Source organism: Hipposideros armiger, unplaced genomic scaffold, assembly GCF_001890085.2.
Source record: "Hipposideros armiger isolate ML-2016 unplaced genomic scaffold, ASM189008v1 scaffold_133, whole genome shotgun sequence".
Classification (NCBI taxonomy): Eukaryota; Metazoa; Chordata; class Mammalia; order Chiroptera; family Hipposideridae; genus Hipposideros; species Hipposideros armiger.
In genome coordinates this window covers 1,868,316-1,887,770 of record NW_017731483.1, presented here as the reverse complement: position 1 = coordinate 1,887,770, position 19,455 = coordinate 1,868,316, and the positions used below count along the sequence as shown (strand labels likewise).

Below are 19,455 nucleotides of genomic sequence, written 5' to 3'. Positions count from 1 at the left end.
CAGGGTCCATGAATCCAGCTTATAAACACCCCCAGACAGGAGATGGTGCAGACCCTGGAGGGAAGGGCAGAAGGGGAGACAGCCAGGAGAGGGAGTGAGTCTGGGGTGGCATGGAAAGACTTTCCACATAAGCGCAGCTCTGCTGGCCCCACAGGGATAGTGGGACTTGACCAGGCAGAGGAAGGGGAGGGGGAGATGGCCATTTTAGCTGGACCCCAAAGCAGGCAAAGTGGAGGTATGGTAGAATCCCAGGAGTGACTGAGGGGCAGGAGCGTAGCACTGTGGCTGCAAGAGGCAGGCCGTAGTCTCAGGATGGGTAGGAGGTGAAGTCGGAAAGGTGGGTTGGGCCGAGACCTAGGAGCAAAATTCATGGTGGTGATCTACCCAGTTGTCTCTGGGCTAAAGGACACTAGAGGAGTTAAGGGTCACAAAGTTGGTCGCAAGGTGACTTACTTTCCTTCAAGCGGACATCCAGTGGCTTCTGTAACGTTCTCTGCATGGCTTCCGTGAGGCCCCTGAAGAAGCTCTTGATGGGCTCGAAGGATTGGGGCACAGGGTGGCACAGCTCCCCCAAGGTCATCTGCTGCTTCATCTCCTGCTCAGTGGCTGTGAACTCCTACAAGGGCACCTGGGGGTCAGGGAAGCTCCACCTCGGCACCAGGAACAAACCCAGGCCAGTAAGCACAAGCCCCACCCCAGCCCGTCCGGGCACCTGCAGTCCTGGCCCAGGCTGTGCACCCCGGTGCGGAGCCCTGGAGAATGCACAGCAGGCCCCGGGACGGAAGACATGGAGGTCCGGCTTTTGGGCTGGCACTGTCCTTCCTTCCTCCCTTCCTGCTTTCCGTGTTCACTGACATCTTTCTTCTCTGTTCCAGGCATTAGCACTCATGGCAGACGGAGAGGCGGGCTGACTGCCGGCCTTTAAGCTGCTCACCACCTTGCAAGGGTCCCTGAAGCTTTACAGGCAATGTGACAGGGGTCTGCCTGAGGTATAGGGGGATAAAGAGAGTGAGGGGCCAGTTTCCCAGGGGAAGGAACCCCTGAAAGTTCAGCGGGAATGCTGCCTGAGGGGATGTGGCCACCACAGTGGGGACTTGTCCTGTTTGCTGCCTGGACAGCACCTTTTAAATACCCTTCCTGTGTTAAGTGTGGCTTTGCTAAGTAGAAGCTAGAAAACGTACTCTCCCAGCCCGCTTTGCACTCGTGGGGAAGGCATGTCACGAGGCACCTCCAATTCAAGACTTGCATGTAGAAGTGAGGATGAAGTAGTGACCGCAGAGTGTAGCTCTCAGGGACAGTGGTGGGTGGTGGAGGCCCTGGGGCTGGTGCCCTGGGTCAGTTGTGTGAGCTGTGATGTCTGGCCCAGCAGAGAAGCAGTGGGGTCTACACTGGAGCACACCTGTGCTAGGGCCTGCACTTCCCTCCTGCTGCCTGGTCTTCATCCTGACTTTCTGGCCCTCCTGGAGATCCTGCAAGCTGCCTAATTCCCTTTCATAAACTCATTTCTTCCCTAAAACAGTGACAGTGGATTCTCTTGTTTGCAGCTAACAGCCCTGTCTGCACATTCTGAAGAGTTGTCCTGGGCAAGGAGTTAGAAGACAGCGGATTGTCTTAGATGAGCAGGCCCTGGCTAGTGGGCAGTACTGCTCAAGACAAGATTGGTGGATGGATGTCTCAGGAGGGAGGGAGGCTGGCCTGGCACTCAGCTGTCGGGCAGAGGCGGCCCGTCAGGCAGGATGCTAGACCTTGGGAGATGGCTATGGGATGGTACCCAAGCTCCTGGCCTACAGTCCATCCTCATGTTGGTGGTAAAGAAGATAATTTGTGGGGAACCAGGACCAAGATCACATCAGAGGACTGGAGTGGAGCTGGCCAGGGAGTCAGAGCACTAGCTGGGGTGGGGGCAGGGAGCAGCTCCAGGGTGGCAGAGGGTGGCCTGAGGGTGGCCCAGAGGGCAGATGGGTGGGGTGGGACTGAGGAGGGGGATGAAGCACAAACACCACTCCCTGGTAACCCCAAACTCCAGCAGCGAGCACAGGGCCTGACATATAGTTTCACAATAAATATTTATGTTAAAATAAACGGATGAATGAAACTAAGCACATCTGCTTTTTGCCTTTGCAAGACTCAGTGAACAACCCCCTAGCCACCCATTGCTCAAGCCAGAAACCGGGTATCATCTTGTATTCTCCCGCTTTTAATCACCAATCTGGTTGCATCTCTCAAACCTGCCTCCTTGTCCCCCACTTCACTGCCTCTTCACTGGTCCAGCCCACCATCATCTCTCTCCTGCACACTGTGGTCTCCTCCTAACTTCCATTCTAGCCTCCAGTCCTGGCCTGCCTAGTCCATCCAACCTATCACCAAAGTGACCTTTCCAAAGCATTAACCTGAGCATATCATTCCTCAGTTCAAAACACTCCCTGGCCCCCAGCTCTTTACAGGACAAAGTCTAAATTCCATGGCCAGGTATATAAGGCCCTTCATGAACTAACCCTGGCCTCCTGATCCAGCTTCATCTCCCTACTCCCCTCCTCTCCCTTATACCCCTGCCCCGCCTCCAGCCGGGCTGAACCCTGGTGGTTCTCCAGCCTGCCAAGCTCTCACCTGCACATGGCTCCTTTCTGCCTGGGATGTCCCTTCCGCTTTGTTCCTCTATATACTCAGCGAGCCCCTCATCATCCTCCCACACCCAGCTCCACTATCACCTCCTCCTAGAAATCTTCCCTGATCCCCTATACAGAGCTGGACATTTCTTGGACACACTTGTGCTAGCTCACTTGAGGTAGCAAATACTGTTCCTGAGCATGTCTCCCCATCCATGAGCTATCATTGATGAGCTGGGGCCTGGCACAGAACAGGTTGTTCAGTGAATATTTGATGAATAAATGAAAGAGCAAATAGAACGAATGATGACAATCAGTAGCTTTGGCACCAGAAAATAAAGAAAAAACATGACAAAGCCTTGAAACTCTATCTGATAGAAGAATGATCATCCCTTTGTATTAGCTATCCATAAAAGTTACCATTATTTAAAAAACAAAAACAAATGTACACCACTGTGCATCAAAATACAGTATCCATTGTGCCTAGAAGACCACCTTGCCCAGATTTGTTAGGTGTTTTTTTTTGTTAGTTAGCAATGAGACACAGGTTGAGTTGACCAAGGCCACATAAAGGCACAAGAGTGGAAATCTAAACCAGGGACAGGCTTGACTGGTTTCGTACTGACTGATTTATTTGTCTTATTTTCCAGCCAGAGCTTATGCTAAACTGTGGTTAGACTCAGTGTCACCTTTATGTAGTTGTACCTGCCTTGTCCTACAAGGCTTTAAAGTATCCGAGAAAGGCTATTTAATACTGCAAGGTTTTCCTTTACAGAGAGAAAAAGGAAGTAAAGGGAAAACATAGTAAGGCTGTAAGCTGAAAGCCAGAGTGAGACGAAGCATAAAATGTGTGCCACGAAGTCTTAGCCGAAATCTTTGAAACATATTTGGCTCTGAGCTTCCGAGAAGCCATGGCAAAGAAGGAAACAGGAAGTTGCCTGAGTGGAAAGCAATCCAATTGCACAGGTGACTGCACAGGAGTGCTGACAGGAGAGAGGAATTTCTCCCGTGGTTCCGTGAAGACAGGAACACCACCCTCAACACATGCTTTCACTAAGTGTAGCATGAACATCATGGGGGCTATTAGCCTACAGCAGAACCCAGTGACCAAGGAATATCATGGGCAAACTGTGACTCAGCTCTTGAGTTCTGCTCAGTAGCTGACAGGATACCTGCCTTTCCGGGAGGGGTGTCTCAGTGAAGACTACATAATGCATTTCCCCGAAAATAAGACCTAACCGGAAAATGAGCCCTAGCATGATTTTTCAGGATGCTCGTAATATAAGCCCTTCCCCAAACATAAGCCCAGTTAAGATCATCAGCCAGACATGACTATTTGAATAAATGTAGATTTTTGTACATGAATAAATGTAGATTGTTGGAGCAAAAATTCATTTAAGACCTGGTCTAATTTTCGGGGAAACACGGTAGGTAGAGGGCCGGGCAATGATGCCTAGGGCTGTAGAGCCAGACAGACCTGGGTTCTGATCCCAGCTCTGCCACCTGCCAGCTGTGTGACCTCAGAAAAGTCACTTCACCTTCCTGAACCTCAATTTCTCATTTGTAAAATGGTCAAGAACATCTACTTTGCAGATTTTTAGTAAATATTAGAGATAAAATACATCAAGTGCTTGGAACACAAGAGTCCCTCAAAAATGGTGGCCGTAAGTGTTATTTCATTCGTCAACGATGTATATTATCTTCCTAACAATGTTTTTTTTTTCCGACCACTTGTGTGGGGGCAAGACAGCCTATGTACTGACAAGGCAATTCTCTGTGTATTTACTCGGTGTGTAAACACTGTGTTCAGTGCCACAGAAACCAAGATGAAATGCAGGAGGCCAGTGGCAGCTATGAGGGCAAAACCCCAGCATACCTGCAGCAGCTGCACAGGATCGGGCTCCTGGCTGATACTCCAGACCCTGTTGGAGAGGCTGTTCAGGAGGTCGATTTGCTCCCCACAGGCCTGGATTTGCTCCCTGTACACCTGGAGGGTGTGCTGTGTGCTTTTGTCAACGAATTTCTTGACCATGGATTCCTCTTCATCAAGTAGTAATCTGAGTTCAGTGAATTTCCCCGCCAGCCAGATTTTACTTGACTCTGCATGAGCCTAAAAAGAAAAAAAGGTTGCAGATTATCCGAGTGCCAACCAGGGAATCCAGAATAATCAACACGAAAAAATCTATTATCGGGGCCGTCCGAGTGGTGCCTTGGTTAAGAGTTGGCCTGGGCCCTTTTTTTTTTTTTTGGACCGCCTTCCTCCCTTTCTGAGCCTTTTGAGCCTCGCCTTTGCGCACGGCCTGCTCCAAACTCTTTGGAATGTAATTTCTTTTCTAATAATGGGCCCTTGAGCCATTCTCTACTGCTCGGGCCTGCTTCTACTTCTTTGAAATGTACTGTCTCTTCTAATAAACTACTTTTTCACTAAAAACAAAGAGTTGGCCTGGGACACCAGCTCTGAGTAGCAGGGCCCCGGTTCGAATCCCACGTGTGGGGCCAGTGAAGCTGCACCCTCTACAGCTAAGATGGTGAACAACAGCTTGACCTGGAACTGAGCTGCTGTGAGTCGCCGGTGACGGCATAGGCTGCAGTAGGGCTGGTCGGCAGCTGGCATGCGCTTTTGTGAGCTGCTGTGACCCACCGTGAGGGGCTGTCCAAAGGCCAGTGAGCGACTGCCTCACTTGGGAAGAGCGCAAAGATAATACCACATGGACCAGTGAAGCGATGTCCTCCACAACTAGAGTGAAGAACAAAAAGGACAGCAACTTGTCTGTTCTCCTTCCCCAATTCCCCAATGCTGTTCCCCTCCCTTAACTCCCCAACAAAATTGTAAAAAAAAAAAAATCTATTATCACATCTAAAAGCAAGGTGGCTAGTCAGGTACAAGATCAACTTATAAAAACTGAAGCTTTCCTAAGTACCAGCCATAACCATTGGGAAATGCATAGAGAAATAAAGATCCTTTTGAAAATAGTGGAAAAAAATAGTAAAATATCTGAAAATAAACCTAACAAAAACTGTAAAGATAAAGAAAAGTATAAAATTATACCGAAAGACATAAAAAAATTTTGGATATGTGGAAGAAAAAACCATATCCCTGGCTGGGAAGATTTATTACTATAAAGATGCTATTTGTCTCCAAATTAGTCTGTAAATTGGATACAATCCCAATAAAATTCTTAACATGCAGATTAAACAAATATTGGGCCGGCCGAGTGGTGCGTTGGTTAAGAGCTGGCTTGGGATGCCAGCTCTGAGCAGCAGGGCCCTGGTTCGGATCCCATATGAGGGCCAGTGACGCTGTGGCCTCTACAGCTAAGATGGTGAACAACAGCTCAACCTGGAGCTGGGCTGCCGTGAGTCGCTGGCGACAGCGTAGGCTGCAGCCCCTGCTGCAGTGTGCTGCCGTAAGCTACTGTGAGTGTCTGGCAACCGGTGTGAGCTACCAAGAGCAGCCGTGAGCGGCCGTCCAGAGGCCGGCGACCTATCTGCCTCACCCGGGAAGAACGCAATGATAATACCAACATGGGCCAGTGAAGTGACGTCCTCCACCACTAGACTGAAGAACGAAAGGACAGCAACTTGTCTGTTCCCCTCCCCCAATTCCTCAATAAAATGTTAAAAAAACCCCCAAAAAACAAATATTAAATTATTATAGGGGTGAATAATCACAAAAAAAGCCAAAAATCTCTTTAAAAAGATCAATGAAGGACGAGCTGCCTTATTAGATATCAAAACAAAGTGTAATGCTACAGGATTTTAAACCTAGGCTTAGGCATAGACAAAAAGATCAAGAACAGAGCTTAGAAAAGAATATACCAGGGTGCCAAAAATGTATACAAGTGGACACTTTGGTCAACATTGCTCAAGCAGTAGTTCGCCGTAATCAGAAGTGTCTGGATGCTGATGGTAACCACTTTGAACACCTCTTTCAAGTGCAGAAGTCAAATGTGACTTCTTATGTGTCTTTTGTTATCAATATATTTGAGTATTACAATTTTAATACAGTTTTCCCTTCTTAAAATGTGTATACATTTTTTTGGCACCCTCTGTATATATGTATGATAATGGTGGCATTTCAAATTATTGGGAGAAAAGAGTGAACTAGTCAATAAATGGTATTGGTATTATAAAACATACAATTAACCATGTATTTGAAAAAAATTTAAGTTACGTCCTTATACCACATATACAAATAAATTGAGACAGTACCGTACCTATAGAGTAGCCTTGCCAACAAATATAAGCCTGAATCTGATCGAGCCTCTAGATCTAAATAAAAGACCCAATTTAGAGGACATATAGAGGACAGAAAAACATGTGAACCATTAACTTAAGAAACACGTCAAGCAAGTGCATTTTGAAAACTGTATTTCAATTCTAATTAAAATAAACAAATAAAATGTGATGTTTATAAGACAACCGGAAACATGAACACTGCTTGGATATCTGATGATATTAAAGAACTGTTTTTAATTTTCATAGGTGTGATGATGATACTATGGTTATGTATTTTTTTTAAATGAGTGCTTCTTTTGTAGAGATAAGATACTGAAACTTTTACAGATGAAATATGTTTGGAATTTGTTTCTAAATATGCTTGAGGTTTTCCACAATAAAAGGTAAACAAAAAAAGAAACTCCAAACTGATTAAAGGACTACATGGAAAAAACACCAAAAAACTGTTAGAATAAAACACAATTTAATTTTTTTTTAATTTGGGAGGAGAAGATCTCTGTAAGAGAAACCCAAAACTCAGGTAGCAAACAGGGAACCATGGCAGGTTTGACCACATAAAGAGGGAAACTTTTCCTAAGAGGGTGGGTGCTGTAAATAAAGCTGCACAATGGGTAAAAACTACACAAGCTAACTATCCGTAACACAGAATAAAAAAAGAAATCATTCAATTTAAAAATAAGCCAAAGATATGCAAGTGCCATAGGCGGTGTGAATCTCAGCCTCCCAATCAAGGAAGTGAGCAGTGTAATCAGAAAATATTTTCTGGGGGCGGCTGGTTAGCTCAGTTGGTTAGAGCGTAATGCTCATAGCACCAGGGTTGCCGATTCAATATCCACATGGGCCACTGAGCTGCGCCCTCCACAATTGGATTGAAAACAGCTACTTGACTTGGAGCTGATGGGTCCTGGAAAAAACACACTGTTCCCCAATAAAAGTTCAAAAAAAAAAAAAGAAATAAAAAGATTTTCTGGCCATCAGACTGAAGACTTGTAGCAGATGGGTGACATCTGAGTCTGTAAGTATGTGTGGCATGGGCACTTCCATACACTGTGGTGCTAGTGTCAATTGGTACTGCATTGTTAGAGGGTGACATGACAGTAACAAAATTTTAAATGCATAAATCCTTTGAGGCAGCAGTTTCTCTTGTAGGAATTGATCTTAGAAAATGTTTTCATGTGTGCACCAAGATTTGTATACCAAGATGCTCACTACAGCATTGTTGGTGATAGAGAAAAGTTGGATAAAATGTTCAATGTGGGAAGTATATATGTTTATTGTATAAATTATGCTGCATGCAAAGGCCAGCTATACCCACATGCCATTGGCTTTGGGCTAGCCTGGGAATTAGTCTACATTAACAACGTGGTTTCTATGGGTCCATGAACCTGGGCACACATATACCTTTGTTGAATGACTAAATGAAGGAAAGAACATGTGTTCCAAACCCTTGATTTATAAACACATTTTGGAGGTAACATATGAAAACGGAGGATCTTTCTATAGAAACCAAGAGAGCAACTATCCATATCTCCTCTCAACCAAGCTATGTTCCAAGCAGTTTCTACAGAGCCTCTCTCTAAAGAAGAATATACAAAATACGCTTAATGGCACTACACATTTTTATAATTGTTTGAAAACACCCACAAGAAAACTTAAGGTATAAGCATATGTGGCTAATTATGCAATACGGTTAAAAAATAAGAAAAAAATTAAAAAGAAGAAGACAGAGAGAATTCTGGCAATGAAACAAGGAAGTGCGTTGCCTGGTTTAGGCTGTGTTGGTTCAAAGTGAAACTGGATCCCAGGCTGAATGGGGCTGGGTAAGGGCCTGACAGAGTCTAGCTGAGGGAGGTCTAAGGACTGTGGGAGAGAAAGAACTTGAGCAGTGATGAAGTCCAGGGGATGGGAGGCTGAGGGATTTTGCACATCGAGTGCTGGTTGCTGTGTGAATCCATCTCTGCCCAGGCCCCTGGAGGCCTGTCTGGTCCCATAAGAGGGTGAGGAGCTTGCGAGGAGACTGGAAAGAGTTGTTTTGCTGAAAACTCTGTATGACTTTGGACAATCCTGCTGTGGGCGCCTCTCAGGGGCCTCCCATGTGGGAACACCTCTCAGGCGTTCTCCAACCCTACCCAGGCCAAATTAGCTATGATGCCCGTGCACACTGATATGTGGCAGTGGCCTGCAGGAGGAGGCAGAGCAATGGCCACACCCAGCAGGGTGGTGGAGAAGTGGCATCATCAGGGCCAACAGCAAGGCCTGGCTGAGTCCTTATCCTCTCAGCCTCAGTTTACCAAAGGCTGATCCCACTGGTCCCCGGCCCCATGCTGTGGTTCAGTCCTTTCAGCTCTGGTGGGTCACAGGAAAGGCACAGAGCCAGGAACCTAGGATGTTTATACACTCCCCAGGGTGCCAGTCTAGGTCTACATGCCTCAGGTCTGTTTCCTGTCCTTCCCCAGCTCTGTTCTGTAGGGCAAAAGGGCTGACTCCTGTAGGCCAGATTTCCTGCAGGCCAGAATCCTCCTTCAGGCTGGGTTTGGTCAATGGGAGGAGAAACTAAAGGAAGGCCAGAGGGTGAGGGGAAGGGAACAGCCACGGTAACCCTCCCACCATTGTCTCCACGAATGGCTGCATGCGTGAGTCCCTTTCACCCTCCTGCTCCCACAGGATAGGCCTGCTCTGGTTCCAGCTCCTGCCTAGGTGGCCCTGGACCCTGCACTCTGCTAATATCACCCCCTCCCTTTGTCCCTGCCACCAAGGGGTGAAGGTGTTTCTTGCTGGTGCCACCCTGGTTGGCGTCTCTGCCTCTTCCATGCCATGTCACCATTCCCTGTCTGAAACCCTCCAAGTGGCTTCTGTCTTTCTGGGTGGGCCTTGAGGGATACAGCCATGCCCCAGGTCCACCTCTACTTTGCTATGTGATCAATGATAAGTTATTCCCTCTTCCTGGGCACCCCCATCACCAAGGGCCTTTTAGCTCTGACAGCCTATGCACAGTAAAAGTTAGGGTAGCAGGCAAGTGTTGACTTTTCCCTACACATGTATGTATGGGCCCCCTGAGGAGCCATGATGGGGAAGCAAACAGCCTATTAACACAGATGTCAAAGGAAATCATTTAACAGGCGTTGGCTGGAGATTAATAACCAAGTCCTTTTTTATCGTCTCTGGAAAGGAGTGGTTGGTTAGGCTTGGTCATTGACTTTTGAACAGCAGACTTCAGACCACGTATGAACTTCATCGGTTTTATTTGCAAAGCTGTTTTATGGATTAAATTTCAGGTGAACGGCCTTTTCCCTAGTACTGTCTCTGTGTAAACAAGTATGGAACAGCAGGTATGTAAGCAAGCACGGCTGCTCCAGACCTCACAGCCACAAACTACGCCTGCCACAGTTTGGCAGAATGCACGCTAATCCTTACAGATATTCGTATCTCTTGAGCCAGATGCATCACTTCTGGGAAAATGTCCGAAGGAAATAAATCAAGGTGCCAAAAATGTTCACTGTAGGTGCTATTTTATATTAATGAAAAATTAGGAATGATCTAAATGTTCAACATTAGGAAAATGGCTTAATGAATCATGGGAGATCCATATCATGGCATATATAACTACCAATACAAACATTGATAAAGAACTTTCAGTGACACAGGGATATGTTATGATCTTAAACAAACAAACAACAAAAACCCCACATATAAAATGACATATAGGGCCAGCCGAGTGGCTCAATTGGTTAAGAGCTCGCTCAAGAGTTTGAGCTCATGAGCAACAGCAGTTCGATTCCTGGCCCGAGATGAGCAGCCGCTGAGCTGCCAACAAGTGGCAGGATGGCTCAGCTTAAAAAAAAAAATGACATATAGGAGAAAGAGCTGACATGGAAAATCCCACCTTCCTACTTCAAATACATAAAAATAAAATGAGTACATTTCGAAATTATGTGACCAAGCTCAAAAAAACAAAAACAAAACCAACCCCACAACCAACCAAACAACAACCAAGGAAACCTTCAGGTGCCTAAAACCAAGAGGGAACTTGGTGTCAGAGCCATGGGCAGGAGCTGAGCTGAGTGAGCCCCGGAGGGGTGGAGGTAGAGGTGTGTGAGAGAGCACACCTCCCTGGGGCCTGCTTATCCAGGAGGCACTTGGGTCATCTGACCCCATTTCAGCTGAGAGTGGGAAGCGCGCCACCTGCATCAAGCCAGAGTCATACAGAGCTGCTCCATCCATGAACTAGGCACCAGAAAAACTCTACCCACTCACCTGGGGATAGGGCAAGGATCCATCCATCTTTTTGCTGTCATGGGCGAAAAGAGAGTCACTAACAAAATAAACTAACCAAACAACAGGCTTGGAGTCAAAATTCACAGAACCTCAAAACTAAAAAATTCACATGACAACCGGTTTGGAACTACTGAAACACAAGAGTCCCCCGTAGGTGCTCATGCCACAGTGCTCTGAAGGGGCACTTTCACAACCCAGGGCATAAGAGACACCATGGAAAATATCTACAGGCAAGATGATGACACAAATGACAAGTCACACAAGGAAACAAACCACTGTGCCTCACCTCCAGACTGGGGATTTGATACTAGAATTCTATATACATCTCAAGCTATAGAAAAGCATATACGTGTACAGAAAAAAAAATCTCAGAATGTGACTAATGATTGTACTGAAGTGGCAAAATTATGGCTGAATTTAAAAAAATTTACTTCTTGGTCAGGAATTAAAATATACATTCCCATGGGAGCCAGGCTGGTAACATGAGGAGAGTGGGCAGGCAGAGGTTGTGACTTCTGGGGATCACAAGCTCTTCTCCTGACAGTGTCCATTGCTCAGCGCTGACAGCTCCCAGGTGGGAACGTAGGCCTATGGTGGCCACATCTTCCTACTTCCTACATCTAACTTTTTATGCAAATACCCCTCAGCTTTAAAATGCCGACCATTAATAATATTTTTCTTAATACTTTCTGAGGGCCACTTAGATGTAAGTTTAATAAAACATGTTCGGGATTTGTATGCAGATAAATGCTGATGAGAGAAAACAAAGATCGAAGTAAATAAAGAGACACACCGTGTTCACGGATTGGAAGAGAGCCTAGGAAAGATGTCCTGTCAATTCTCTCCAATTTGATATATAGGCTTAAGTCTATGAAATTTCTATCAAAATCCCAACAAAGTCTACTTTTTGTATCTATGACAAGATTATTCTAAAATTTAAATGCAAGACAGGGGACAAACAATAGCTAAAATAATTTTGAAAAGGAAGACTAAAGTGGGAGGCATCTGTATTTCAAAACTTATTCTCAGCTATAGTAATCAAGGCGGTGTAGTATTTAGTACTGGTAGAGGGTCAGACTCATAGATCAATGGAACAGAACAGGGAGCCCAGAAATAGCCCCACACAAGTACAGCCAATTGATTTTTGACAAAAGCAATTCAATGAAGAAAGCATAGTCTTTTAACAAATGGTGTGGAGAGTAATGGCGTTGGAAATCCATAAGGAAAAAAAGAACCCCAAGCTAAATCTCATATCTTGTGCAAAAATTAACTCAAAATGAATCATGGACTTAAATGTAAAATTATAAAACTTTTAGGGAAAAAAAATGAGGAAAACTTTGGGACTTAGTGCCGGGCAAAGAGTTCTTAGACATGACACCAAAGGTACAATCTTTAAAGGAAAAAAAAATTGACAAATTGGACTTAATCAAAATTAAACTTTTCGTCTGCAAGAGACTGTTAAGACAATGAAAGGCAAGCTACAGAGAATGGGACAAAGTATTTGCAAACCACAAATTGACAAAGGACACCTATCTAGTATATACAGACCACTCTCAAAGCCCAACAGTAACGAAACCAACAATCGAATCTGGAAATGGTAAAAGATATGAAGAGATCTTTCAGCAAAGAGGATATACAGATGGCAAATGAGCACATAAAAAAGATGTCAACATCCCTAGCCACTGGGGAAATGCAAATGGAGACCCCAATGAGATATCACTACACACTTATCAAAATGGCAAAAATACAGACTTGTGAAAATACTAAATGTGGCAAGAATGCAGAGAAACTGGATCTCTCATACATTTGGTGCAAATGTAAAATGGGACAGCTACTCTGGAAAAGAGCTTGGCAGTTTCTTAAAAAACTCAACATGTTAAGTACCATACAACCCAGCACTAGCCCTCGGCATTTATCCCAGAGAAATGAAAATTTATGTCCACACAAGGACCTGTATATAATTGTACAAAGCAGCTTTGTTAATAGCCCCAAACCGGAAACAACTCAAATATCCTAAAATGGTGAATGGTTTAAAAAAAATGTGGTATGTCCAAGCTACCAGATTGCTGGAATATTATTCGTCAATACAAAGAAATGAACTACTGACACGTGCAACAACTTGGATGGATCTCAAGGGCATTACTTTGAGAGACAAAAGTCTTAAAAAGTCACGTAATGTATGATTCCATTTTTATGAATTGTCAAATGTTGTAATTATAGAGAATTAGTGACTGCCAGGAGTTAGGGATTGTTGGGGGCAGGGGTGGGGGTACCTATAAATGTGTAGCATGAGGAAATTTTCGGTCATAATGGAATAGTTCTATAGTTTGACTGCAGTGGCGGTTACTTGAACCTACACATGTGATAACTTGACAGAGAGCTTATACACACCCTGTCAATTTTCTGGTTTTGAAATTGTACCATAGTTAGGTAAGATGTAACCCTTGGGGTAAACTAGGTGAAAAGTATACAAAACTTCTCTATACTATTGTATCTTGGCAACAACCTATGAATTTGTAATTATTTCAAAATAAAAGTTTGAAAGTTGAGGAGAAAATGAAAAGAAAGCAAGCCATACCTTAGATTAACCTGAAACCTGACCCCTTAGCCTCCCCACATGGCTCCTAACTGTTGCCTTTGTGGGTCCTCACACTATATCTGCTCAGAGATTTGCAGACAGTGAACCTGTGCCCTGCCCCTGGTTCTTCTGGCTAAATAGTCCAAAGCACCTCCCCCATGCCTTTGGGATTGCCAACTTTCAGTTCTCAAACCTTTCAGCTGACTTATCTGCCTGGGACTGGAATACTACTCTTGAAGACATGGGGGGACACTATTAATAATTAAGCCTTGGCCACAGGTGTAAACCACAGCTGTCCCCAGCAAACTGGGGCCTGTAGTCACCTTACAGATAGTGGATATTGGGCAAACAGGAGGCCGATTCCGTGGCTTGGCGTGGGCTTTGGCATCTCCACTCCACTGTGGGCCTGGCCTCAGGAAGATCTGGGTGCTAGCTACTCCCACGGTCAGAGCGAGTCTCTTTGCCTGACTTGTGGTAGTCAGTCAAGGGTTCACAGAGCTCTCAGTGGGACAGGCCCTGGGAGGAAATCCCACTCCAGCCCTCTCTTTGAGGAGGGGGTGCTGAGGCTGTAAGGGGCAGGGACTGGCCAAGTTCACATAAAAAGCCCCCAGAGACGAAACAACTTTTTCACAGTCAAAATGGCAGCTCATGATATCGTCAGCCCTGATTTCCCATTAAAACCCACAAAAGAATCCATGTAAATAAACATTGTGATGAAAGGAGAAGCCTACAGAAAGCAAACACTTATGGAATATATTTATACCTTATTTCCTTTCACCATAGCACTGAAGCCTAAAGAGCTACGTTCATGTTCCTTAAGCTGTGTTTTGCTTTGTTTAAGGTGTGCAGGGGATGGAGGGCTAGTCCCTTCAAGAAAATGGCCTTGGCGATGGTGGGAGAAAAGGCCATTCCTCCATTTTGTGAGGTGTCCGTGCCAAGGTTAGGGCGCTGGGCAGAGATGGACTCACCATAAAGCTAATGAAACAGTAGCCACAGGACCCTCGCTAGCACAGCCCCTTCATGGTCTCGCATCTAACTTTGTGTTCTTTGGCTCAAGAAGCACCCCCTAAACTGTAGCAGCCCCAGGTCCCATCAAACCTGATCTGCTTGAGGTTGCTTTTTATTTTTCCTTGGCTCCATATTTGGGAGAACCTTGTGTCCAAGGGGAAATGTGGACATCTCAACTAGAATAAGGAAGAAACGTCCACTTGCCTTGAGCTTCTCAGCCGCATCTTCTATCTGCCTTCTGTTGCCAACTTCCTGCTGCTTCTTGATTTCCAGCTGCTTTAAACATTGTTGGGTGAGTTTCTGTATGTGAGGAATTAAGGGAAAAGTCTTAATACTGTCACTTTCAAGATAACAAGGCTCCCCAGGGGTCATCTCCTCTCACTTCTGTATTGTGTTTTAGCTGAGGTATCTGAGACTTGGGTGGGGCGACTTGCCCAAAGTCAAGTGGCAAGTTGAAAGATGAGCTGGAATGAGGGCCCCTCTATTCCTCAGAGGCCCACATCAGGGATTTTTTTTTTTAAAGATTTTTATTGGGGAATTGGGGGGATGGGAACAGCGCTGGGGAATTGGGGGAAGGGGAACAGACAAGTTGCTGTCGTTTTGTTCTTCAGTCTAGTTGTGGAGGACGTTGCTTCACTGGCCCAAGTTGGAACCATCATTGCGCTCTTCCCGGGCGAGGCAGATCAGTCGCCGGCTTCTGGACGGCCGCTCACTGCGGCTGCTGGCCGCTCACGCTGGCTGCTGACTACACACAGTAGCCCATGGCAACTCACTGCCACAGGGGCTAAAGTCTATGCCGTTGCCGGTGACTCACGACAGCCCAGCTCCAGGTTGAACTGTTGTTCAGCATCTTAGCTGTGGAGGGCAGTGTCACTGGCCCTCATATGTGGGATCCGAACTGGGGCCCTCTGGCGTCCCAAGCGAGTTCTTAACCATCGCGCCACTCGGCTGGCCCAACATCAGGGATTTTTCAAACCTTGATGTCCCCTGCTTTTTCTAGGAAAATCCTGCTTGTGGCCTGCTTTTCCAGTCCCTCAAATAGGACCTTAAGGCAAGCAGCTTGGGGGCAGGGAAAGAGCATTCACTTAGAGTGAATATTAACTGAACACCTATTATGAACTGGGCCTTGTTCTAGGAGCTGCCCTTGTGGAACGTGTATCCCAGGGAGGTCTGTGGCCCTTTGGCCTGGACTGGGGTTCAGAAGACCTGCATGTGTGAGAGTTCTGCGGGGTTCATGCTCCACCCTCCCTGCCACCTGACATGGCTCCCTTTCCTACCTCTGCTTTTTGCAATTGCCATTTTTTCAAAGGCCTGCTCTGTGACCCTCTCTCCCGCCAATGGGATCTTCCCCCCACCTTCGTCTTCTTTCAGCTGGCCTTAAGCTCAGCTGCTGGGCTGACTGGGAACTTCCTGAGAGCAGGCCTGCTCCATTCCTGGCTCCCCCATAGGGGCCAGGGGGTGACCTAGAAGCGTGTGCTGAATCAAATAGAATTACCAGGGGCTGCCAACTTCAAGTGGAGAGGTGGAGCCACTCAGCAAGTAATGAGTATAAGCCCCAGAGTCAGATGAGACCTCCTGGCCTGAGTCCCATGTGACCTGGGCAAGTGACCTCACCTCTCTAAATCTCATTTCTTCAGCTGTAAATATGGGGATAACCCCATAGGGTTGCTGTGGAGAATGAAGTACACCAAGAGCATGGTATAGTGGTTGGCAGACAGTAAATGCTAATAGATGAAGCTATTATTATTTTAATATCCAACAAGCATTTGCTACTACGTGCAGTTTTATTCTAGGTGGGGCGTGGGGGTGGGGACATAATAGTAACCCAAGTATAAGCCATAGCCTCAACTTCCAGGAGCATATCCTTACCCCCACTGTGATTTCTAAGCCTTCAAGTCCAATCCCTATCCATCAGCAAGAATAACCCAGCCTCCTGGTGCCTGTGGCCTCCAGTCGCAGGGTATTTCTCCTATCTTGGTACTTGGTGAAAGTGGTCTACTCATCTTGCAAGGCCAGTTCCAATGGCACCCCCTCCAGGAAGTCTTTGTGGGCTTCTGGTCCTTGGTTCACATTGTCTTCTATCTGGCGCCCACTGACCACTGCCTCAGGTGTCCCAGTTACAATACCTATCACACTGTATTGTCACTGTTCTCACCCCATCAGCCAGAGAACTCCTCCAGGTCAGAAAAAAAATTGATCTATTCCTAGACTCATGGCACAAGGTACGTGCTGAATGGATGTTTGATGAACGAATGAATGAACAGATGGATGACAGATAAGCAATAAAGAAATAGGTGAGTGGGTGGGTGTGTGGATACAAAATGGGCACCCATAGGTAGGTGGGTGGGCTTACCTATAAGACCCACAAGCCATATCTTCGGATAGCACCCTTATGAACTCTGGAAAACAGCCTTTTGAGGAGCTATTATTATTACAGTCATTTTATAGAGAAGAAGAGGAGGACCTGAATGGCACAGGCAAGCCTTGAACCCAGGACTCCGCCCGCTGGACTGGCCCTCATGGGGCCCATTCTCACCTAGGAGCTCCAAGGATCTCACAATGTGATGGTGTTAAGTCACGCCGTGCAAGGGAAAGGTCATTCTCTGTGGGGCTGGCTTAATCATAGAAGACTTCTTGGAGGTGTTAGTGGTAGAATCTACGTCTGTCAAAGACAGGAGGCCTTGCCTAGCCCAGAGAGACGGATTTGACCGGAGCCACAGAACAAGTCCGCCACAAGGCCGGCACAAGAGTCCAGAGCCTCCACCACTATTGAGATCAAGGAAGGGTGAGGGCTTCCAGGATAGACTGGGTCCTGTGGGGGGCAATCCGTCTGGTGGAGTTCCATGTTCAAGGCCTGCTTCTGCCTCCAGAACCTTATTTTACCTGTCGATACAGTGGCGACCCTAGCTCCCATCAGGCTGGTTGCTCTGTGTGTGGAATAGGAGTGTGTGGAAGGGGGAAGGGCGGAGAGGGGTCGGTTGAGGTGACAGCTGAGGCTGCTCTCAGCGCAATCAGGCAGTCCACAGCCTCTCCCTGTGAACTCCAGGAGAGAAAACATCCAGAGATGTTTGTGTGGCTTGCCAGGCTACATGGCAGTTTTCTAATAGGGAGGGATTTTAATATTCGTTAAAAGGCAGATTTTTTTTCCCCAGCCCAAGGGCAGTGTGGTGGACCTGCCATAGTGGGTGAGCTCAAGGGTATCTGGGTACAGCCGGGCCTCCCAAGTTGTCACTCGCGAAACCCACCTCTTCTGAAGGTTAACTGTTGGCCTTGGCTCGCCTCTGCCCTGCCTTGGCCCTCAGGTGCACATTCTGAACTACAGGTCGGCCGTGTGGATGATCGCCGGGCTGCCTTGGGAGTTTCCAGGTCTAACGGCAGCTGGCTGTTGGACCCAGGGCACGTTCCTCCTCTCCCGTTGCTCCCGGGCTCTTCCCCAACCCCCGGCCCCCCGCGCGCCCCGCGTCCACACCTGCACGCGTGCCGCTTCATCCAACGCCAGGCCCACTGGGTGGTCCCTATGCGAGCCCAGCAACGGGCAAAGCGCGCACACGCAGCGCCGACAGCGGCGACAGAAGAGCTCGGCCACGCGGTCGCCGTGCTCAGGGCAGCGCCAGCCACAGGCTACCTCTGACTCGGCGGGACCGGGCCCCCCAGGTGTTCGGCTGATCGCCGCTGCGCTCGCCATTCACCTCCACAGTTTCAGGCGGCTGCGGTGCAGGAAGGAGCGCTAGTGGGGAATCGAAACCAGGGCTGCGGTGCAGGAAGGAGCGCTAGTGGGGAATCGAAACCAGGGCAGCGGGGCGGAGCGGCTCAGGCCCGCCCTGTTTCCGGGATGCTCTTCAATGGCAGCAAGCCAAGGTCGGGGGGCAGTGCCTGCATCATCACCCTCCTGACTAGTGGATTGCTCTCTTGCCCGACCCGTCCCTGCAGTTTTTAGCAGGCGTGGTCTAGCCAGCTTTGTGTCTGGCCTAGAGGTGGCCACAGCACAAGTGGGGGCTCGCTCCTGCAGACCTTAAACAGCCAGTTATTTTACTAGCAAAATGAATTTATTTGGGAATAGCAGAGGAATTGTAATTAGGGACAAGCAAGAGACAGCAAAAACCATACCTGCAAGTCCTACAAGCAAAGGAGAGGAATGTTACTTTATAGAGAAAAGGGAGGGAGTTGGGAGGGGCCGTTTTGAAGGAAAGACCATTGGAAGAAAGTGCGAGTTCAAGGGGGGTGAGTTTCTCATTGGCTGAATTGCTGGGCAAGAAGGAAATATTCCTTCCTTTTGCTGGAGTAGTAAGGTTACTACCATTTGGAAGGTGCATCTCTTCCGGTTGTCCCTGGTTGACAATTCTTCCTGTTAGGGTCTGTAATTGATTTAGAGTGATAGTGCCTGGGGCTCCCCCTTCTGGCCTCCCGAGTCCATTGTAAATGAGGGTTCCTTTTATTAATTTTTACACTCCTAATGGGCTAACTGGAAGGAAGTAGGCTTCTCCTGCTTAGGGACACTAGCCCTGTCATGCTCAGAAAAATGTAACCTTACGGCTGGGACTAGAATTGGTTGTGCCCTTCCCAGATGGTGTGCATTACCTACACTTCCCACTTTCTCTTGATTCTCTCTTGCCCTTTTCCTCAGGAGAAATAAGCATTCCCATAATTGTAAGAAACTCCAATTGCCCCCAGGCTAAGGTGTCAGCATCAACTGCATGTAAATTGGTACAGCCATTATGGAAAAAAGTATGGAGGTTTCTCAAAAAAAAG

At 47.0% G+C, this 19,455-nt stretch overlaps 1 protein-coding gene across 2 annotated transcripts in view; it reads right to left on the bottom strand.

The window, feature by feature from the left end:
* The window catches only part of TRIM14 (tripartite motif containing 14), a 30,506-nt gene extending 11,997 nt beyond the window's left edge, over window positions 1–18,509 (bottom strand). Inside the window, exons 1-5 of one of the 2 annotated variants that reach the window (XM_019649526.1) lie at window positions 18,176–18,509; window positions 14,911–15,006; window positions 4,483–4,716; window positions 454–616; window positions 7–354 (exon numbers count right to left, since the gene is read on the bottom strand). In XM_019649526.1, coding sequence (XP_019505071.1) covers window positions 308–354; window positions 454–616; window positions 4,483–4,716; window positions 14,911–15,006; window positions 18,176–18,391 — 756 coding nt within the window. In that variant the 5' untranslated portion in view covers window positions 18,392–18,509 and the 3' untranslated portion in view covers window positions 7–307. Of the gene's footprint in view, window positions 1–6; window positions 355–453; window positions 617–4,482; window positions 4,717–14,910; window positions 15,007–18,175 lie in introns of those variants that run through there. The other variant, XM_019649525.1, reaches the window with a different exon arrangement.
* Window positions 18,510–19,455: the final 946 nt, after the last annotated feature.